At 43.4% G+C, this 21731-nt stretch overlaps 6 protein-coding genes across 6 annotated transcripts; all 6 read right to left on the bottom strand.

Moving 5' to 3' along the window:
- Positions 1 to 3663: 3663 nt before the first annotated feature.
- LOC108071460 (leucine-rich repeat-containing protein 15-like) lies at positions 3664 to 5621 on the bottom strand. Its single transcript, XM_017162223.2, has 2 exons — positions 3925 to 5621; positions 3664 to 3860 (listed from the first exon to the last, which is right to left on the bottom strand). Exons 1-2 carry the CDS (start codon positions 5563 to 5565, stop codon positions 3843 to 3845), a joined length of 1659 nt encoding a protein of 552 aa, XP_017017712.1. The 5' UTR covers positions 5566 to 5621; the 3' UTR covers positions 3664 to 3842.
- Positions 5622 to 6021: 400 nt separating this feature from the next.
- Positions 6022 to 7542, bottom strand: LOC108071396 (leucine-rich repeat-containing protein 15-like). Its single transcript, XM_017162139.3, has one exon. The coding sequence runs from the start codon at positions 7540 to 7542 to the stop codon at positions 6022 to 6024; it is 1521 nt and encodes a 506-aa protein (XP_017017628.1).
- Positions 7543 to 8048: 506 nt separating this feature from the next.
- On the bottom strand, positions 8049 to 9344 carry LOC138928729 (toll-like receptor Tollo). The gene has a single exon (XM_070286251.1). It carries the CDS (start codon positions 9342 to 9344, stop codon positions 8049 to 8051), a length of 1296 nt encoding a protein of 431 aa, XP_070142352.1.
- Positions 9345 to 9767: 423 nt separating this feature from the next.
- On the bottom strand, positions 9768 to 11327 carry LOC108071398 (insulin-like growth factor-binding protein complex acid labile subunit). The gene has a single exon (XM_017162141.3). The coding sequence runs from the start codon at positions 11325 to 11327 to the stop codon at positions 9768 to 9770; it is 1560 nt and encodes a 519-aa protein (XP_017017630.3).
- A 441-nt stretch (positions 11328 to 11768) lies between these two features.
- Positions 11769 to 15291, bottom strand: LOC108071414 (slit homolog 2 protein-like). The gene is made up of 2 exons (XM_017162160.3): positions 13681 to 15291; positions 11769 to 13319 (listed from the first exon to the last, which is right to left on the bottom strand). Exons 1-2 carry the CDS (start codon positions 15229 to 15231, stop codon positions 11838 to 11840), a joined length of 3033 nt encoding a protein of 1010 aa, XP_017017649.2. The 5' UTR covers positions 15232 to 15291; the 3' UTR covers positions 11769 to 11837.
- A 295-nt stretch (positions 15292 to 15586) lies between these two features.
- LOC108071400 (toll-like receptor Tollo) lies at positions 15587 to 17170 on the bottom strand. The gene has a single exon (XM_017162143.3). It carries the CDS (start codon positions 17168 to 17170, stop codon positions 15587 to 15589), a length of 1584 nt encoding a protein of 527 aa, XP_017017632.1.
- Between the last annotated feature and the right edge of the window lie 4561 nt (positions 17171 to 21731).

The following is a 21731-nucleotide window of genomic DNA, read 5'->3' as shown; positions in this document are numbered from 1 at the left end:
CTGATCCTGTTTGCTGTAAATAATGCGATTAACGGCATCACGCAGCCAGCTTCTGATCCTGATTCAAGGATTTCTCATTGGGGGGTGGGGCGGCTGTTAATGAGCCGGCGAAGGAACTGCGCTCCAGCGACAGTTTCCCGGATTAGTGCTACAAATTCGCGCCTAAGCATTGTGTGAAATATGTATGAATTCGTACACCGTTGGAAATGTTAATCTCGAAGGACGGCTTAAGTCCATTGATTTATGATATTTTTATTTTTGGCATTAACATTACATACATTATGTATATTTTGTGTATATTATAATTAAATGTTCCTTGACTTATTTAAAAAATTACCTTTCTCTTACTGATATATCCCTAAATACCTGTACAAATGAAGCTTCCTATTTTTTCGCCCAGTGTATAATCCCATTCTGTACCTCGGAAAAAATGAAAAATTATTGCTTTGGTTTCAGTTTGTACTGGGTTTGGGTTTGTCATTGTCTATCGCCATTAAAGTGTCTTTAGTGCTCCACGACGTATGCCATTCACTGGCTTGGAAGTAATTTTTATTAACTCTGCCAAAAGTGCACAAAATAATCGCATTAATGCCGCCACCTCTCCCTTCCCCCCACCCCCATGTCGGCCCACTCCCCCTAGTTAGCCACGTGTGAGCTGCCGACTGAATGACTAACTGAATGACTGACTGACGGACGGACGGACTGAATGACAGACTGAGTGTCAGGTCGGTGGTGTCATTGTCGTGCCAGGCTGAGCAGCTGAAAAGTCAGAAAAGGTTGGGAAATGCCTGCGGGCCCAGCGTCTCATCTGGAGATTTTCCTTGCTCTTTTGTCTTTGGGCGTGTCTCCTCGGAAAATCTCATTTTCCAGCCAGGCACAGTCGAGAGCCAAGTGTGCGAAAATTTGATAAACGCCGACCCCCGAAAGGCGCTTGATTTATGGATCGAAGGGCAGAACCAACCCAGTCCGCCGCTCGCAGCTCGCAACTCGCAACTGGCAATTCGCAATCCATAACCCATAACCTGGCTCTAAACCGAAATCTAGAACGCAGAGCAGGGGATCGAGGGGGAGGCAGAGGAGGTGTGGTTTCTGCCGCTCTTTTTGCCAGCATAAAGTGCTAAAAAACGCTCAATAAAACCACACATAAAAATTGACTAAATACAAAACATGACAGACGGCGTGCGAGTATTAATAATAATGCGTTCGTTCGTTCGTTCGTTCGGCCGTCGGCCTTCTCCTTTTTTCCCCAGTTTTATTCCATTTTTCCCAACTGCTGTGCCGTTGTTTATAAAGTGCAAAAAACGCTGTACTCTTTTTCACATTCGCATTCGATAAAAATCGCATGATCATAAATTTACACTTTGCACAGCCTCCGCGGCAACGCCCACCCCGAAAAAATAAGGAGGGGGAGAGGAAGGGAGATTCCGAATGCACATCGATTGGGGGTGGGAACCGAACGGGGTTTGGGGGTTATGCGGGGTTAGGGGACATGGGCGGCCGGTCGAGAAGGGGGCGGAGATACACACGCAATGCCAGTGCAAATCTGCGGCCCCTGGGACGCGTGAACGATTGCTAAATTGTTGCGGTCAGAGTTTCGGGCCAGAATTGGTTTACGTTTTGTTTTGGTCCTGGGTTTGGTTGGGCCCATGTCCATTCCATATATTGCCTTCTCAGGGATCCATGCTTTATGCTTTCTGCCAATTGCAATCAGAGAATTACCGACAATCGGCAAATGGTAACGAACAGTTTTTACTGTAAGGAGACAAAGGCTTGAATTTGGTTAGATTTTTAAATATATATTAAAATAGCATTTTAAATTATTATATTTACTTTGCAGGTTAGCAGTTGATAACTAATCATATTTTTTTCTAAATCCACCCTATGTTATCAGTTGTAAAACAGCCCACAGGGACTTATTTGCTGGTTTATTAATTTGACAAAACATAAAATTTATTGTTATTTTTAACCCCTTATTCAGTCAAAATCCCAATATACCCTCGCTCACATCCCCCATTCGGAAACCAGAGAATTGAGGGATTAAAATGCATTTCGATTGCCCTTCGATTTTTATTTATTTCTTATTTTTACAAATCGTTGAAATATTTTTCACAGAAAAGCCGCGTGCGCTTTACATTTCAAATGCGAAATTTTTGGGCGGTTGCGGGCGTCGATTGCCACGCCCACACAGCGCGCGGTGTGAAGTTATTTAATTGCCAAGCTGATGCTGTTATGGCCCTCTGCTCTCCTCCTCCGTCCAGTTTAAGCATCCTTTCTCCTCCTCCCGCATCGAATGCGTTATCGCCTTGGCCAAAAATCATCTGCTGACGCATAATTAATGAGCCGGCTGCCCATCATTTGCATATTTCTAATTTAACCAAAACGATTTGAACACAACAACAACAACATGCCGAGCCATCGAAGTTGCAATAGCAATAGCAACGGCGACAACAACCAGCAAGGAACTGCCATTGTGTGATGCATGTGCATGTCGCTGCAACATTATAAATAAATCAAAATACAATTTCTCAGAAATTGCGATGCCCTATCAAAATGCAGCGCGGAGAGGCCAGGCCAAGAGAGACCCCCAAACATAAACACGGGCGATATATCCACCCAAAACATGTTGATAGAGCAACTCCGAGGAGCGGGGGCCACTCGGTCCTATATTACTTATATACATACGATAGGTACGAGCAGTTATATGTAGACATGTGGGCTTGTTCGAGGTCTACGCAAATGCAAACGCCACAAATCCACGGCCGCGAAGTAAACATGCAAGAAGTGCCAGCCAACGAAGGCGGAAAAGTCCACGTCCAACCAGCTCCACCGCCACTTTGGGCCCCCCCGCTCTCCTTTTACCAGGTGGAGTCTTAACTAGGCTCAAGCCCAACGGCAGCCAAGTGGAGGCCACATGTCCTCCTGTGCATGCCGTGCAATTATTTTGAATTAAATTCGTATTTTGTTCGAATCTTGTAAATGCATCTTGTTCGGTTGGAGAAGAGGGTTGCTCTTTTCTACACAGAGAGGAAAGAGTATTATAACAATTAGTAATAAAATATTTGTATATATATTAATTATAATATTTTTAATCAACTTAAGACCTGGCTTGAATGAACACATAAGATTACCACTCATATTAGTGAAGTATTATAAAATATAAATATTATTAAAATGTATGCTTTGTATGCTTTTCTCTGCTGTTTTTTTTTTTGTACTGATTTTCCCTGACCTGGTCCATGCAACTGAAAGATGTAGCTTATGTATTTTCTTTGCAAGATTTCATATGCAAAGTAAGTGTTCAGAGGCAGGTGCGACGAGGCTTATATCCTGGAATATCTTATATGAGGTTATATTTACCAATAAGCTTTAATAATAATAATAGTAGGTTACGTCCTTAATGAACTTATCTTCCACAGAATCTTAATACTTATTGATTATAACAGTGTGTCATGTAAGAAAAGGTGTCTAATAAATATATTATTTATTGATAAGCCTGATGTGAATGATTATTAGATTGCCAGATCTATCGAAATCGTATTCAAAGAACCCAAATTAATTTCCTAAATAATCAGTAATGAAATTTAAAGATTTAATTAATGAAATTTAATGCCAAAAAATGTAAAATTTTATATACACAGCTAAGATATAAACTATATTCTGCTATAAGTTCAATTATTTGTATTTACAACCTTTATTTATCTAATTTAATATTACAGGGTAGCATTTGATATTGACAAACAAGTTAGTGAACAGCACGCTTGGAAAAGAGAAAACACTAGCGCTAAATTGACATCAAAGTGACGTTTATTTGGTTTGCGATTCCACTTGGCCAGACTTCCCATCTAGTCGCTGGAACTGGGCTGTTTTGGAAAACGGAGAAAGGATAAGCGAATTAGCCAAGGTGATGGATGACCAGGCTCATACTTCAGAGTCCTGCTCGTTGAGGCGGCGGGCACGGCTCCTAGTTGTGGTGGTGGCTCCTCCCGGGACATTCGACCTTCTCCAGCGGCGGAATCTCCGCAAGCAGCCCTCCTCCTCCAGGATGTTGTAGAGATTCATCAGGAGAATGGCCAAAACCACCAGCAGGGTGACAAAGGCAAGAATATCCCTCAGCGTCCAATAGGGGTGTATTCCCGAGACTCCAACTGGATCCAGTTTCTGGGCCTCTGCTTGGCCTTCCGTGTCCACTAGACTGCTGCTCGTCTGAGGGGTGTTTCCATGCACGTGAACCCCTCGATCGGTGAAGTAAGTGTACATCCTGCGGTACAGACCAGGCCCCCAGGAGTTGTCATGCAGCCCCAGCCACTGGAGACCTTCGTGCTGATGATGGAAGACCTGATAGTCGAAGGAACTCAGGCGGTTTCCCTCCAGAAACAGACTCTCCAGATTCGGCAGACCCGTCAATCTCTCTACCTCCAAGGTCAGTATGAGGTTGTGGGACAGGTCCAAGATCTTGAGATGCGACGAGAGAATGGGTGAGTCCGGAGGCAAGCGCACCACTTGGTTGTTGGCCAAGTTGAGGTACTTCAGGCTGGGCAAGAGGAAAAGCTCCTGGAAATGCGGACCTTCGCTCGACCCACTGCTATGCATGGGCAGTGACTCTATCCTGTTCCTGGACAGATCCAATCTCTCCAGGTTCCACATGCCTCGGACCAAGTCGGGGATATCATTCTCATCCAGCAGATTACCTCGGAGATCCATTTCTAGGACCAAGCTCTTGTTGCCCAGTTGAATGTTACTCAGCTCATTATTTGCGGCGTGCAACCTTATCAAACTTCCACTTATGATCAATTCGCTTAGTTGACTGTTCTCCACCATCAGAGTCTGGATGCTGCTTAAAGTCAGGGTCTGAAATTTCAACTCTCCAGCGTGGCTTATATCAAGCAGCTGGAGATTCGGAAGAGAGCCCACAGTTCCTGAATGGAGGGTCCCCAAGTTGTTGCCATTCAACAGCAGGGTCTGTAGTTGGGTATTCTTTGCGAAGATCTCCTCTCGCAAATCCGTAAGCTGGTTGCCACTCAAGTCCAGATGCCGAAGCTCAGCCAGAGCATCAAAGGTCTTAGCCGGAATCTCCTGGAATCCATTGCCCTGCAGTCCCAAAAATTGGAGCTTGGCTAAGCCCATGAATGCTGCGCTGTGCACTGTGTGGATGGTGTTGTAACCCAATTCGAGAATTAACAGGCGAGGCACCGTAGTGAACAGCTCATCCCTGAGCACTCCCAGACTCGAGCGTTGCATTTGAAGCGACGTAAGATTTGCCACTGGCCTCAGGCTCTCTTTGCTGATATGATAGCTGGCGCAGTCCCTGATTACCAGCGTCCGGAGACTGGGCGTCAAGTTGAGCACCAGCCATGCCACCGATTGGCGACTGCAGTTCGTTAAGTGTAGCTCCAGCACCTGAAGAGCTGGAGTGCTTGAATAGGCCACCAGCTGATTATTCACATGGCAGAAGACATCCGGACAAGTGGCACTGAGATTCAACCGTCCTGTGGCATCGTAAACAGAGGCGCCACCTCCCAGCTGGAAGCCGCAAAATCCCAGCAAAAGATACACATGCCAGTGCATATTATTATTAATTTTTGAATAAATAATGATTCACTCTGCTTCCACTTTGTCCAAACTCTGAATATGCACTAGAGTCGCGGCTGAGACACTAGCATCGAGGGCTTATCTCGGCGGGTGTATGGATCCGCTGGGAGAGGTTGCCACTGATAAGAGATGATGTAAAGCCCCCGGGAAGCTTTGCGGATCACAACAAAGTAGAGCTTTTTCCTCATGTTGCCAGAGATAGCACGAGATCGGTTCGTCAACATGAGGCGAGCAACAAGCTGAACTTGAGTCAGTAGAGTTGGTTGGTAGAGTCCCCAACAATTCGTAAGAGTTTCAAACAGTTCCCAAGACTTTTCTAAAATTATATGATGATATGCTTCTTAAATCATTATTACTTTTTATTTATTGTAAACATTTTATAAAAAAGATTGCGAGGAAGTACATACGTATATTAAAGTTAAATTAAAAGGTTTATGTTTCCGACTCTGGTCGGAAGAGGAACCTGACCCTGCTCTCGGAGTTGTCCTCTGTTCTCTGCCCCCACTTGCATCCGAAACAGCAGTTGGCTCCTCCTCTTTTATAGAGATACATCCTCGCATATGCCAGGACTCCAAGAAGGAAAATTACGATGAGGATATCGTACACGCTCCACTCGTGCTGTTTGGCCTCGGATTTTCTTGGAAAGTCTTTCTCTATCAAGTTCACATCCTTGAAATGGAAGTATTCAATCATCTCATTGTAAAACTCGGAACTAAATTTATTTCCGAAGAGAGCTACTGTCTTGAGGTTATTGTGCTTTTCGTATAAGGAACGATAGTTAAAAGTGGTCAGATTATTATTCTCCAAGAACAGGCTACGAAGATCGTGGGCCCCATCAAGGGCTTCCGGTGAAAAGCTTTCCAGTTTATTATGTGATAGGTCCAGGACTGCAAGCCGAGGTCCAAAAAACGAGGACTCCAGCTGCAGACTAACCAATTGATTGCTGGACAGATTGAGGAACCTGAGGCTGGGCAGCAGGCACAAGTCTCGCGAGACATTGTTATAAGACAGCGGAAGAGATTCGATCGAATTTTGCGACAGATCTAGCCTCTGAAGGCTCCTACTGTTGCAGAAAACTTTGCTAATATTTCTCCACACCAAGAGAGTTCCCCGCAGGTCCAGTTCTATCAGCGAAATGGGATCACCCAGGCTCAGATGGCTTAACTTGCTGTTGGCCGCTTGCAGCCTTAGAAGGCTTTTGTTGGCTGTAACCTGCAAACTCTCCACTCCACTCTCCTCCAGGATAAGGGTGTCCACGTGGGAGTGCAACACCAGCTCCTTCAGCTGTCGGCAGCGACTGAGATCGAGGAGCTGAAAAAGGCTTTGAGCTCCTGGGGTCGGAAAGACTAACTGGGTCAGGGGATTTCCTCTGAGAAGTAGCGTTTGCAAGTTTAGATTCCGGGCAAAAACGTCTCTCGTTATATTCGAGATTTTATTGTCGCTCAGGTCCAGGCTTCTGAGATTCTCGAGGGGATGAAAGACATCCTCCGGCAAAGACTTGATCAAGTTTCCCTGTAGCCCCAGCATCTCCAGACGTGTCAGTTCCCGGAAGGTTCCATTGGCCAACCTTTCGATGGAGTTCCCCCCCAATTCTAGGATTTCCAGCCGGTACATGACAGAGAACTGGTTTTCGTGTAGTTCGGAGATATTACTGCGCCGCAAGTGCAACATGTTGAGCTTGTATGTCAGCTGGATGTCCTCCTTGGCAAAGGGATCACCAAGGCAGTTGCTTAATGACAGGATGCGAAGATTTGGTGTACACCGAAGCACCTCCAGCTCCCGGCAGTAGCCCAGATGAAGTTCCATAATGTTGGGAGCTTGGTTTGCGGCGTATTCTGTTTTCATTTCCGGAAGACTGCAGTAAGATTCCGGGCAGACATCCTGGAAATAATTAGCTTCCAAGGCGGAGACTGCGCCCAGCAGAAGACTGAGCAGCAGTCGAACAATAAACATATTTCTGGGTACTTGAGTGATTCATTCGCTTTATCAGCAGTTCTTTGAGAATACACTCGAAATAATCAGATGAACCCACAATAAACGAAATTGTCTTATTTCAAATTCGGGAGACACCCCATTCTCAGTTAAAGTTAACGCGGGTTATGTTAAATCCGATCAGAGTTACAGCAAGATAGGGAACTAATTGGGCAAAGACGGTTCCAATCAGCTGTTCTCGGCAAGATTATACACATCGATATGTCGATATGTCAGCTTTCTGGAGGGCAGCTATATTCGATAGATGGGCGCGTATTCAAATGGTAAAAGTCGAATATTTATATTGGTATGTATGTATGTTATATATATTTTAAGTTTATTAAGGGTCCACAAAAATTACAATATATTAAAGTTCTATTTTAGTTTGAAGAAATAACCAATCCATTATTTTATTTATTAAGTTTACAAAATGGTATTAATTGTTCTTTGGATATTAAAAGGCACTTTATAATATAAGTCTATGCTTATTAGTGCAGAGGTTTTGGGGTGTCCCGTGCCTGATTGTCCTTCTGAATTACATGGACATGCTTGAGGCTAAAGTATTCAACAATTTCATTGTTAAAACTAGAACCAAACTTGTTGTCATAGAAAGCCAGCTCCTTGAGGTTTCTGTGCCAGTCATAAAAGTAGCGATAGTAAAAGCTGGTCAGATTGTTTCCCTCCAGCCGCAGGCTTTGCAGATTATGCGACTTTGTGGGTTCCATTGATATACTTTCCAGCTTATTGTGGGAGAGATCCAAGATTATTAGGCTGGGCCCAAAGAGCGGCGACTCCGATGGCAGACTGTCGATTTGATTTCTGGAGAGGTTCAGGAACCTGATATTGAGCAGGGGGCATCTTCTGTGGTTGAAATTGCTGCCGGACACGTGTGATGTTTCTATTGAGGTGTTAGACAAATCCAACCATTCAAGGGTCTGTAAGTCGCAAAGGATTTCGCTGAGAAATACGCCATCCAATTGAGCCCCATGCAGGTCTACGTGGGTTAGTTTGCTCTCGGCGGCTCTCAGCCTTTGGATGCTTTTATTGCTGCGCAGTCTTTCCACTCCACAGTTATCCAGGACTAGCGTATTTACCTCAACGGACAACTGCAGATTCTTCAGCTGGGTACAGTCGCTTAGATCGAGGAAATCAAGTCTAAACTTGGGTAAATCACTCGGAAAGATCAGGTTAGTCAATGGATTCCCATTGAGTCGTAACAAATTCAATTGAACATTCCGCGAAAAGGTGTCCGCTGTAATGGATGTAATCTTATTATTACTTAGGTCAAGACTTTCCAGTTTCATAAGAGGATAGAAAACACTCTTTGAAAGAAACTTAATTGAATTGTCCGACAATTCTAGAGTCACAAGTTCTTGGAGTTGCGCAAAGGTTCCATTGACCATTCCTTCGATGGCGTTTCCGTTCAAACAGAGAGCCTCTAAGGCGGGCATCTTGGCGAACTGGTCATGATGAAGCTCCGAAAGACGGCTGTCCCGAATCCTCAGCAGCTTGAGTTGTGACATTGTGTTCAGAGCATCGAAGTTGAAGTCCCTGCTGCAGTTGATCAAATTCAAGTACTCGAGATTGGGCGTGAGTTCGAGCACCCTGAAGTCCGAACAGAATCCCAAACTCAAGGTGTCGATTCTCGGAGCTGTTTTGGCTGAGAATTGCAAGCGAGTATCCAAGTCCGAGAGCCTACAGGTGTTTCCTGAACAGAGTTCATCGAGATCAGTGCTCCCAACGATAGAGGCAATAGTAAAGATCAGTAGGAAACACCAAATCATGTTCTCTGTTTGAATCGTAACAATATACTGATGTGTAATCTCTGCGAATGAATGAATAAAACTAAGCATGTCTCAAAATTGATTAATTGAAATTGTGGCGAAATAGTAAACTAACCGAACAGAACCAAAACAGACAGCTGCTCTGAGTGAGATTAGACCCACAGACACAATCCACTCCTCACCTCTTGCTTAGAAACTATACTTTTAATTCAGAAAAATGTAAATAATACGCACTCTGAACGTCGCCTGATGATCAGACGTCTAAAAATTATAACGAAAATTGTAATCTGAGGTTCAAGTTCAAAACAAGCGTTCAACAATTTTAGTCCCAAATTTGTATGTATTTTATTTTAGCCTAGATTTTGTACAATCTGCTTCTAAGCAACAATTATTTTATCTGTAATTATGGATTCCATGATTGATTCATATCTCCGAGTCTTCAATACTGACAAGTCTTGCTTCCATGTTGGACCTTTGCCTTGTCCCGAAAAACCAAAAGAGCGAAATAGGGCATTTCTGTCCGCGGGCATGTCGAAAAAACAGGACAAGGACAACATTAAGAACGAGGGACGTTAACAGACCCACCCAGATCATTACATCTCCTGAGCTCCATTTTTGAATATTAGCGCATTGCTGACGGTTAGGATAACGGTGTCCCGTTTTCGGTGGTGATGGCTCCGAATTATCTATAAAGTCCTCGGATATGTTGTGACCAGAAGCTGATCTTTGAATCTTCTCTATAACTCGGACCCCAGCCTCCGTGAAGTATTTGGTGATGGCCTGGTAGCTCTCCGTGGTAAATACATTATCGAAGAGCGACAACTCCTTGAGCCGCGGTTGTTGCTGGTAGAAGTGATCGTATTGAAATTGCCGGATGAGATTCCCCTCGATGTGCAGGCCCTTTAGCTCCTTGATCAAGCTGAAAATATGCGGCTCCAGACTATATATTAGGTTGTACGAGAGGTCCAAGTAGGTGAGGCTAGGGGACAGCAGCGGTGAGTCACTGTGCAGGTGCTCCAGGAGATTATTTGACAGGTTCAGGAACCTCAGATTGGGCAGAAGGAAAAACTCACTTGTATTGTCGCCACTGGGCACGGGCAAGCTGTCGATAAAGTTTTTGGAGAGATCTAAGTAGTCAAGCCTCCACATCCCCATGACCATGCTGGGGATGTCATCGGCCTCCAGCTTGTTTTCATGAAGCTCTAGCTTGACGATGGACTTCTTGTCGCTCATGTGGAGATGGGTTAGTTTGTTATTAGCCGCCTGAAGCTTGGCCACACTGCCCTCGATGGAAAGGCTCTGCATGGCATTGTTTTCCAGCATGAGTATATAGGCATCGTTGAGATGCAGCTCCTCCAAGAGCCCGCAGTTGCTCAGGTCTAATAGAATAAGCCGCCTCGGTGACCGGAGAGTCGAAGGGTATACTTTGGTCAGCGGGTTTCCATGGAGCAGTAGTATCTGGAGCCGAGGGCTTCCGGCAAAGATTCCTTCCTGAAGGGTCTCGATCTGATTGTTTCCAAGGTCGAGGTGCAGCAGCTTTCGAAGCTGGAGGAATATTGCATCAGGCAGGGCGCTAATGTTATTGTCCTGCAGTCCAAGCAGCCACAGCTTAAACAGTCCCCTGAAGGTGGTGGCAGGAATACGGCTTATGGCGTTGCCTCCCAGCTCGAGAACTTTCAGGTCAGGCAGCTTAGCAAACAGCCCGTCACTCAGCTCCGGCAGATGGCCACCTCGCAAATGGAGGTAGCCGAGATTAGGCAGCGCACTGAGGTCGTCCGCGTGCAGTTCGCCACTGGAGCAGTTCGCCAAGTCCAGAGTGTGCAGATTGGGGGAGTGCTTCAGTACTGTCAGATTGCTGCAGTCCTCCAGATGGAGCTCCCACTGATGGGTGGCAGCAGGCTTGTCTTCTGTGTAGTTTGAGTCTAGTTCAGTTCCGTCACAGGTGATTCCCTCGCAGGTGGGATCCAAGTCAGTTATTCCCATAACTAAGATAGCTGGAAGGAGCGTCACAATGTAAAGAATTCGATCCATTTATAGTTTTACTGCTTGTTATTCTTAATTGAGTTCTTTGTATCTATCACGGATCAGAGCTATTCGTCGACTAATCCAAGAGCAGCAGAAATAAATCTCATATTCCGACTGCGCTTCGTTGACATTCCCAGAGAGCTTTTACACGCGGGTCTCTTACTTTCCCTCTTAATATCAATTGACGGGAGCAACATCAATTTAACTTGTGGTCAGAGGGAACTAACAGAACAGAGGTCATCATCAAATCAGCTGTTCTGTTCCAGATTATATCCATGGCTCAACTACTTTTATGCCATAGCGCTGAGCTTTTAGATTTCGAATAAAGATTGGCGCCCATTCAAATAATAAATATGAATTCAGATGACTTTGAAAATGAATAATAAATAAAACAGATCATTACTTTGAAGTGCATTAACTAAGACTACATTTATTATTTTTTAAACATAGACATTTATATATATATTTTCAATTATCGGGGTCATTAATGCTGATGAAACTCGCCTTCAATCTCGAGGATCTTCTTGGTCCGTAAGAACATCCGCTGGCACGTTGGAGTCGCAGAAACAGAACAACGTTGGAGGCCAAAGCAAACAACAGGAATATAAAGATCAGGACCTCCCAAAAACTCCAACCATCCGAAGCTTCCTGCTCAAATGTCTCTACAACAGCATTTTGATGTTTCTCTATTACGAGAACACCGGCCTCCGTGAAATATTTAGTGATATTGTAGTAGCTTTCCTTGCTGAACTCATTCTCATAGAGAGCCACCTCTTTCAGGCCCCTTTGTTCATTGTGAAATCGTTTGTATTTGAAGTGTCTGATAAGGTTTCCCTCAATGTGCAGGCTCTGAAGATTGTTAACTACGCCGAAGACATGTGGTTCTATAAAACTAATCCTGTTGTACGAGAGGTCCAGATGGGTGAGACTGGGCGATAGCATGGGCGAATCGCCTCGCAGGTGTTCCAACCGATTGCCCGACAGGTTGACAAACCGGAGATTGGGTAAAATAAAGACCTCGCCAGATTTAGCGCTCTTGAGGGTGGGCAGATCTCCTATGTGATTCATAGAAAGGTCCAGGCGTTGGAGTCTCCACATGCCCACGAGGATTCCGGCTAATATATGGGATTCCAGCTTGTTGCCATGCAGGTCCAGCTCGGTGAGTGGAAGTTTGTTGTCGATTTTAAGAACGGTTATTTGGTTGTTTTCGGCCTGAACTTTGTTTACCTTGCCCAATATGTCGAGTCGGTTAATACCGCTATTGTTTAAGATCAGGAACTCGGTGCTGTGCACTTGGAGCTCATGCAGGGAACTACAGTTGCTCAGGTCCAAAACGTTAAGCTCTGTTAAAGACTCCAGAGTTTTTGGCAATAGCTTTGTGAGCGGATTTCCGTAAATTACTAACGTTCTGAGTCTTGGATTATGAATAAAGATATTTTCCTGGAGAGCAACGAGCTTATTACTGCAAAGGTACAGGTACTTTAGATTAAGAAGTGGCTGGAAAATATTATCCGGCAAACTGCTTAGGCTGTTGTTTTGGAGGGAGAGGAACCACAGGTTGGAGAGCCCCTCGAAAGCGTTAGCAGAGACCCGTTCTGTGCAAGTTCCGGTTACGACCAGGAGCTCCAAGCGGGGCAACTTGGCAAACTGTTCGTCACTCAGCTCCACTAAATGACCACTGTGCAGCACAAGGTACGTGAGCCAGGCCAGCTCACTGATGTCGGCCATTCTTAGGTCATTACTTGTGCAATTTCCTAATTCCAAGGTGTGTATGTGCGGCGTAAGCTTTAGCTGTGTCAGATTTCGGCAAGAGTCTAGGATGAGGTCTCTTTTAATGGTTAAATTCGTATCTGTGCTATTGCAGTAGTTTTCATCGCAGAAGGGCTCGGATTTGGTGACTCCCAGAACGATTATAGCTGGCAGCAGCAACAAACATAGAATGTAATCCATTTATATTATATATACTGTATTCCGTAAAGATTTTCGTGTGCGATCTTTCACTGAATGAGGTGGCTAACGTTACTGATCCGAATAAGAATATTGCATCCGTAAAATGCTCGCAGAAAGCTTTTACAAAAAAGCCCCATGTGCACTTTCTCTCTTATCATCAATTAAGGGGACAAATTATCACATGAGTCGTAGTAAAAGTAATACAATATAATATATAAAGTGTTTTTAATAAACAAAACAAAGCAAGTGCAGTTAGTAGCTTTACAATAATTATTTTATTATTTTTATTTTAAATTATACAATATAAAAAATAGAATCATATTGCAGAGCCATTCCTGTTGATGAAACTGGTTTATATTTTAGTGGAATACTTTCGCCTCCAAGCCCTTTTACCACGGGAACGTAGATGCTTAATGACAAGGATTGCATTAAGAGTCAGGGCAACCATTAGACTGAATAAGATGAGGATATTCCAAGTACTCAATTTCTTAAAAATTCGTTGGTCAGCGGGCTGCCGATGTACTTCAATGCGCTGCCTTTTCGGATGCAGTCTACCAATGAGCATTTTGGCTTGGAAAGTATCATTATTGGATCTGTTGATCTTTGATGAAGCTTCTTGGTTTTTCTCCAGTACAAGAACACCAGCATTTGCAAAGTATTTGGTGATTTTCTCGTATATTTCGGGGCGGAACTCGTTGCCATAGAGGGCTACTTCCTTGAGGCTTCGTTGCTGATGGTGAAAGAGTTCATACTGGAAGTACAAGAGCTGGTTTCCCTGCATAAGCAGGCTCTGAAGATTGCTGGCCATGCTAAAGGTATGTGGCTCAATGCTGCGTATCTTATTGTCTGACAAGTCCAAGTAAATAAGACTGGGGGACAGGATCGGCGAGTCAGCACGCAGGTGCTTCAGTATATTTTTCGACATGTTGACAAACCTTAGGTTGGGCAGGACAAACACCTCACCCAGCATTTCCTTTGTGAAGATAGGCAACTCCTTCATCCGGTTTTTAGAAATATCCAAGCGTTGAAGTCTCCACATCCCCTGGAGAGCGTCTGAGATGGCGCCCGTTTCCAGGCTATTCTCATGCAGGCACAGCTCTGTGACAGCAGCTTTATCCTTAATGTTGAGGTAATCTAAATAGTTGTCTCTTGCCTGGAGTCTGCTGACCTTGCCGATTCTAAGCTCATGCATTCCACTGTTCTCTAGACGAATTGATTCGGAGCTGGGTAGTTGCAGGTTCCTGAGGTAGTTATTGCTCAGGTCCACAAATATTAGATTTTTAAGTGGTCCCAAAACTTTAGGGGATAGACTTAAAAACGAACCTCCACGAAGGCAAATTACTTGAAGCTTTGGATTGTTAGCGAAGATGCCCTCTGGAAGCCCATTAATATTGTTATCACTTAGGTCAAGGTGGCTGAGCTCCGGAAGAGGAGAGAATAGATTCTCCTGCAATGTGATTAATCTATTGCTGTTCAAACAAAGCATCCACAGTTGGGAAAGTCCTTTAAAGGTGTCTTCGAAAACTACGCGTATTTTGTTTTTCTGAAGGTCGAGGATCTCCAGATGGGGCAACTCGACAAACTGATCGCTGAGAAGTTTCACAAGTCTGCCACCTCGCATCTCCAGAGTTTTCAGATTGGCCACCGCACTAAATTCGCTTATATTAATGCTATACCAGGAGCAATTGGATATCTGCAATGTGAGTAGACTGGGGGTGAGTTCCAGAATTGCAAGATTACTGCAGCCATCCATTTGGAGCGTCTCTACAACGGAGGAAACCATCATCCATTCATCTGAGGAAGTTGCATCTGTTGCCGTACTGTTGCAGTTGTCTCCATTGCAGGAGCCCTCAGATTTTGCCATTCCCGGAATGAAGGCAGTTGCCAGTAGTAATATAAATATAATATTCATTTATATTTTTAAATACGTTTTCCCTAAATTGTTGTCTTCCGTACCTTTTTTGACGAATAAAGTCGCTGCTCTGACTAATGTTGAATGCAGAGAATAATCACAGACATAAAGCTTCATTGCTATATTAAAGAAAGCTTTTTTGTTTGTGCAGTCAATTTACGGCAGAAATGCAAATTGGAAAATCTACGGAGGCAGTAATTTTTTCCAGTCACTAGACAAAGCTAGCACGTGCATTTTGCCCTAAATCATTTTATTTATTACTAATAATAGGCATACATTTTTTTTATAATTTAAATAAGGGTATATAACGATTTTAGATTTATATAATATTATATTTCTCCTGCCTTACATTTCATTACAGAAGATTGCTATTGTCTTCAAACCTACCTCTATAACGCCGGAGTTGTAAGACCAAAATCGCATTGAGTGCCAAAGCACCCAATAGGCTTAAAAAGATTAGGATATTCCATAAGCTCAATTTTCTAAATGTGTTAAACTGTCGATGCACTGACTCGGTGCTCTCCCATAGATCAAGTTCCTCTTTAGAGTGAGAATGAATCTTTAGATTATCATTGTCCTTTTCAGCCCGCACACATTTCTCCATTGACGACTCTTTCTTCACGGAAGTGAGTCCTTTCTGGTCAAGAACATGGACACCTGCTTCCCTGAAATATTGAGTTATCTGTTTGTAACTTTCATAGCTGATCTCGTTGTCATAGAGCGCCACCTCCTTCAGTCCTTGTTGCTGATTGTGAAAGATCTCGTAGCGGAAGTGGTCGAGGCGATTACCCTCAATGTGTAGGCTTTGAAGATTGTATACTAAGCTAAAGATATTTGGATCCATCTCACATATTCTGTTGTACGACAGATCCAAGTGGGAGAGACTGGGGGACAGCAAAGGCGAATCGCCGTTTAGATGCTCCAAAAGGTTGCTAGATATGTTGACAAAGCTCAGACTGGGCAGGAGGTACACTTCTAACACTTTGTCAAATGTTGGTAACTCTTTAGCAAGGTTTGCGGAAAGGTCTAGACGTTGAAGCCTCCACATTGCCTTGAGAATGATAGACATGTCCTCCGTTGTCAGTTTGTTCCCATGCAGGTCCAGTTCGGTGACAGAAGATTGTTGCTCAAATTCCAGATATTCCAAAAAATTATTTCTTGCCTGGAACTTGCTGACATTGCCTAAAACATGCATTCTGTAGACCCTGCTGCTGTCGATGATTATGGTCTCCGAGCTGAGAAATTGCATCTCATTGATGGCGTTATGGCTGAGAACCAACAGTATAAGATTCTTAAGAATGGCCAAAGTATATGGATTTATGCTTAACAAACGATTTCCATTGAGGAGCAATACCTGCAACTTGGGGTTCTTATCGAAAATGGCGTCTGGTAGATTAAAAATCCCATTGTTGCTGAGGTCTAGGTGACGTAGTTCAGCAAGAGGGTGGAATACTTTATCTTCAAAATATACTAAGCTGTTGTCGTTTAAGGATAGCATCCACAGCTGGGTTAGTCCTTTTAAGGCGTCTGGGGAGACAATCGCTATTTTGTTTCCTCCCAGCCCGAGGATCACCAGATGGGGCAATTGCACAAACATCTCCTTGCCCAGTCTCAGAAGCGAACTGTTCCGAAAATAAAGAGATCTTAGATTGCCCACCGCCCTGAGCTTGGTTATCTCTAAACGAATCCAGGAGCAATTGAATATCTCCAAGGTACGGAGATTCGGGGTGAGTTCCAGGATTGTCAGATTGTTGCAGTGGTCTAAGTGGAGCTCCCTGATGTCGGGGTCCACACCAAGTAAAGCCAAGTCACTTTCATCTGAGGAATTGGCATCCGTATCTGCACTGGTGCAATTATTATCTTGGCAGGAGGTCGCCAAATCGGTGGTACCCAGAACGAAGGCTATGGGAATCAGCAGTATATATGGAATAAAATCCATTTAAAATTGTTGCTTTAGCGTATCTTTTACTGAACGATGGAGCGACTGATTCAGAGCTTTTTACAATAATTTGTAAGTTAAGGTTTAGCCGATCTTAAGCTTTGTAGCAATTTATCTGAAAGCTTTTTTAATGTATTTCCCTTCTACACCCTCTTAAGAAATATATTCAAGCTTGTCGTGCTCTCAAAAGAATATTCTATTTAATATAATACAATTTATTATACATTTATACATTTCTTCTTTCCATTTAAATAAAATAGTTGTAATAATTCAAACATTTTGAGTGAAAACAAGCTTTCTGACTACGTAAAGATTGAACTCGTCAGCTTTTCAGAGCCAGAACATATAGACAGATATATACTTATCGATAGTTCTACATTAGTTCCACAGCAACGAGCTTTACGCTAGTCGATCATATGGGATATATTGGCGCGCATTCAAATGCCAAATATATAAAAGTTAACTGAAGGAATATTATAAATACTGCTGTGATTATTATTCTAGGAAAGTTATGAGTTTTTACATACTGTTGAATAGAAGTTCCATTACTTTTCATAAGCTGCTTCTTTTCAGAACCCATTTTTGTTGGCTGCAGTAAATACATCAAATGCCTGGAACATCTTCGCTTATCACGGACAAGCCTCCAGCATGTTCCACATAAAAAGAGTCTTAACTTGGCAAATACAAGACGGCGAAAAAAGGGAGAGAGATCCTTTAATTCCCTGCATAATTCCAAATCAGACAAGCGTTAAAAACATTTCATTATAACGCTACACAATCGGAATATTTAATGATTTAATCGGTCGAGCGAATCAGGGAAAAGCGACTGAAACAACAACAGAATCCAGCAGACACCTAAGCAAAGGACGCTGAGTTTGGAGGCTGCCAAGGAGGCGGAGGATGCCGTCTCGATAAACTGCTTCAAATTCACAGATTTTAAATTTAAAATCGTTGCCACACGGCGCAGGGCAGGCGAAGATGTAAAAAGGCAGCCAGCTCGGTCTCTCTCTGTCCTCCACCGAGGTCTCCCCCCGTGCCATGACATGGCATACCATTCCATTCCATTCCCAAGTTGGCCGGAGAACGTTGGCTCGATATAATGGCGCGAGTTTCATGTTTACAAAAAAGATTATGCAGCCCCAAAACAAGAACCACGAGATACAAACGTGCAGAGGTTGCAGGCGACTCGCAGACCTGGAGATGCAACCTGAAAACTGGGAACTGAGAACTGAGAAACTGGAGTTCTAATTAAACAATTCGTAGAATTTCGCGTTAATTGCGAGAAAACGACTTGAACGTGCCCGGCGGATTGGCTGTGGCTCTGGGACCCTGGTTGCCTCTTTGTCCCCCCTAAATACCCCAATTCCCCGGCCCCTTAGTAAATCCTCGAACCAGTTGACACGTTCTGGTAGAGCTCTTTTAATGCATCCACACCTGGAGAAATAGTGTCTTATGTCATCATTTTAATGAGCAATATATGAGGTGGCTTAAAAGAATACTTTATAGAGGATTATTAATAAATAAGATAAGATTTTAAAAGAATATGTATATTACTTTACTAGTTTTTACATTTAAACAATTTTATTTTTCTTTTCTTTTTTAGTGCCCTGAGAAAGCTGTGCACTTTGCCTAGACTCGGTGTCACTATGTGGGCTTCCATTTGAGGAGGATGAGCTCTGTTATTAACACGCCTCCCGGCATTACCCCTTAACCATCTTAGCCCTGCATTCCGCTCACATAAACATGGACAATGCCCTGGACTCTTTACACATGTGAAGGCTGGCCAACATTGGAGAGAAAACTCAATTCAAATTATCGGCAAACAAGATCGACAGATGTTCAGCTGGCACAACAACAGAAATGCCGAGATGGAGCCAAAGCGGGAGGAGGAGGCGAGAGGTCATCGGGGTGCACCGACCGAACGGGGAGATCGATCTTCCTGCAGTCCAAAAACCGAAACCCAAAGCCCGCGGACAGAGCAGAGCAGTCCAAAGCAGTCGCACGTCTCGCTGAGCAAATAACGCCCAAAAATAAAATAACACAAGGCAGAGAACTAAACCCTTTAATCTAAACCACTTTGGGCAGTGCCAGCGCAGATCCCTCCAACCGATCCGATCGACAACGCCACGCATATTTCGCATAACCCAGGCACACCTTTTCGCCCAGGCAGTCCCCGAAGGGCAGAGTATAGCCCCGAAAAATGAGAATATAAAACCGAATTCGTACCACAAAGAACATAGCCACTCCAGAGATCCCCGACCGTACCATCCCGTCGCTACCGTCATCATCATCATCATCATCGACGGCACTCCAACTCCACTCCATTCTCTACCATTCTCCTGGTCGATCATCCTCACTCGTCATCCTGCTCGTCATCGTGTCCACATCCCAGGGTTCGCGCTTATCGGCCCGATTAATCTGCCATCGCTATCGCTGATAAGGCCACCAAATGGACGAAGCGATCCTCTTCAGAAACCCGACCATAAAGCCCAGCCACAACCGCATCATTGTTAGCCCAGTGCGCAGTGGCAGCCAACACTCATGTTTAAATTATGATGGCTTCTAACTTGAATGTGGGCATATGGGTTACCCTCCCTTACTCCTCTCCGTCTCTCTCGGTCCCTGCGATCGTGTCAGAAGTCGGGCTGGCTTACTATGTGCCGCTGACATGGCTGACGACCCATTGACAAGGGCCCCGATTGACGACTCGTTCTTCCAGTCAATGAACAATTGAAGTTCGGCAAATGTTAAAGGGTCAACTCGAAGAAATGTTCCCGATCTAATAGGCAGATTGGAGAAAAAATCCTTTCTGAACTTAAGACTTTACTCCATCCTTTGTCGTCAATTCTTTGGCAAAGGAAAGTCGTGTGGTTTTTCTATCTAATAATTATTACTTCTCACTTATCATTTGGATAATATATTTAAATAGTAACTATGATCACTCTCTCTTTCTCGAAATTAGTTTCCTTTCTTGTTTAAAAATAAAATAAAATAATTAAATGTCTTTCCATTAAACCCCAATCACTTAATTTCAACCACTGCAAATACCTTCATTATCATTATAAGTGCTCTACAATTAAGATCATATTTCCGACGATAATCCCAGGCGTAGCAGACATAAGTTGAGTCAATACCTTCGGGAGCTATGTATCTGAGTTATCTAATCGGGCTCATCTACATGGGTTCATCCTGGCGTATGCGCAATCCGCCTTTGTCACTGGCAGCTGCTGCTGATCGGCCCTGCGATTTCCCCGCCCATCGGGCCAGCGAACAAACAAAAATCTCTGAATGAGATTTGACTGGGCTTCGTTTTTATTTAAACACAATCGCTGATGCATAATTAATTAAAAGGTCTTTTTTCAATATGATTTTTTCTGTGCGTTTTGTTTACGTTTTTTGTTATATTTTTTTTTTTGTAGCTGTCTGTTGACAACACGCCCCAAAAACGGTGGCCGTTTGTTGGTTGGCTGAATCCGTATCCGAATTCGCATCCGAATCAGAATCAAGTTCTGGTTATGGCTGTGGTTGTGGTTGTGCCTGCTGCTCTTATCTTGTAAATTGAATTATGAAATCGTCAACTTGAATCCGAACTGAACAGAGGCTGCTCCTTTCAGCCCATGGAAGGGAAAATCAGTTAAGAGCCATGACGACGACGACTAACATACAACTACAACTGCAGCTGCCCAATGACCATATCCCTGGCGTTCGGTGGTGTCAGTTCAGCTTGCTTCTAGATAAACGTGGTTGGTTGCAAGGATTGCCAACTTATAAACAAGAAAGTCTATTGATATTAAAGATAAAAATTAATGTCTGGACATACTTGTAATTATTTCTATATTTTTATAAAAGTTAAATAATTATTATTTAATAATATATTTTAAATTGATTTATTATTAAAAGTTAGCTTCTTTTTTGCTGCTACTTTCTGCTGTCAGCACTGATGCCAGTGAGTGAGCAAACAAAACGGGCATTTAACATAATCATATCATATCGTCGTGGGCATCACATCGCTACCAAGCTAAAGCCACTCAAGTTAGCCCAGGACAACGGGACGGAATGGGAGTGGGTATGGGCATGGCGACGGCAGGAGGATGAGCCAGAGCCTGAGCCTGGCCATTTGCATATGTCTTTTTGCCCTTGCCACGCCCCTTGGCTTGACTTGTTTGCTTGGCAGCAGCAGCACGAATGAGCAGCGTTTAGGAGCTATCTGCCTTTCATTGCTATATTTGCTGGGCCTGCCTTTGATTTCTTTTGGGGAATGGGTTAGTCTGACTCTTCCCTGTCCATGTTTTGGAGTGAAACCATGTCAAAAATCAACAAACTGGGGAAAAAAAGGTTTTCTTAACTAAGATGCCACACTGTTAAATATTATCTTTATCTCTAAAAGACTACCAGTGGTATTAGATTATATTACAATCTAAACTAAATCGGATTACTTTGTTTTAAATATAAACAAATAAATGTATATAACATTTTTATAAATGTTTTAAAAATAAAAAATATATATTATCCAAAAAACATTAAAGAAAAATTACTATTAAATTATATAAAACATTTTTGT

Source organism: Drosophila kikkawai, chromosome 3R (genome assembly GCF_030179895.1).
Source record: "Drosophila kikkawai strain 14028-0561.14 chromosome 3R, DkikHiC1v2, whole genome shotgun sequence".
In the NCBI taxonomy this organism is placed as follows: domain Eukaryota; kingdom Metazoa; phylum Arthropoda; class Insecta; order Diptera; family Drosophilidae; genus Drosophila; species Drosophila kikkawai.
This window is presented reverse-complemented; position numbering and strand designations above follow the sequence as displayed.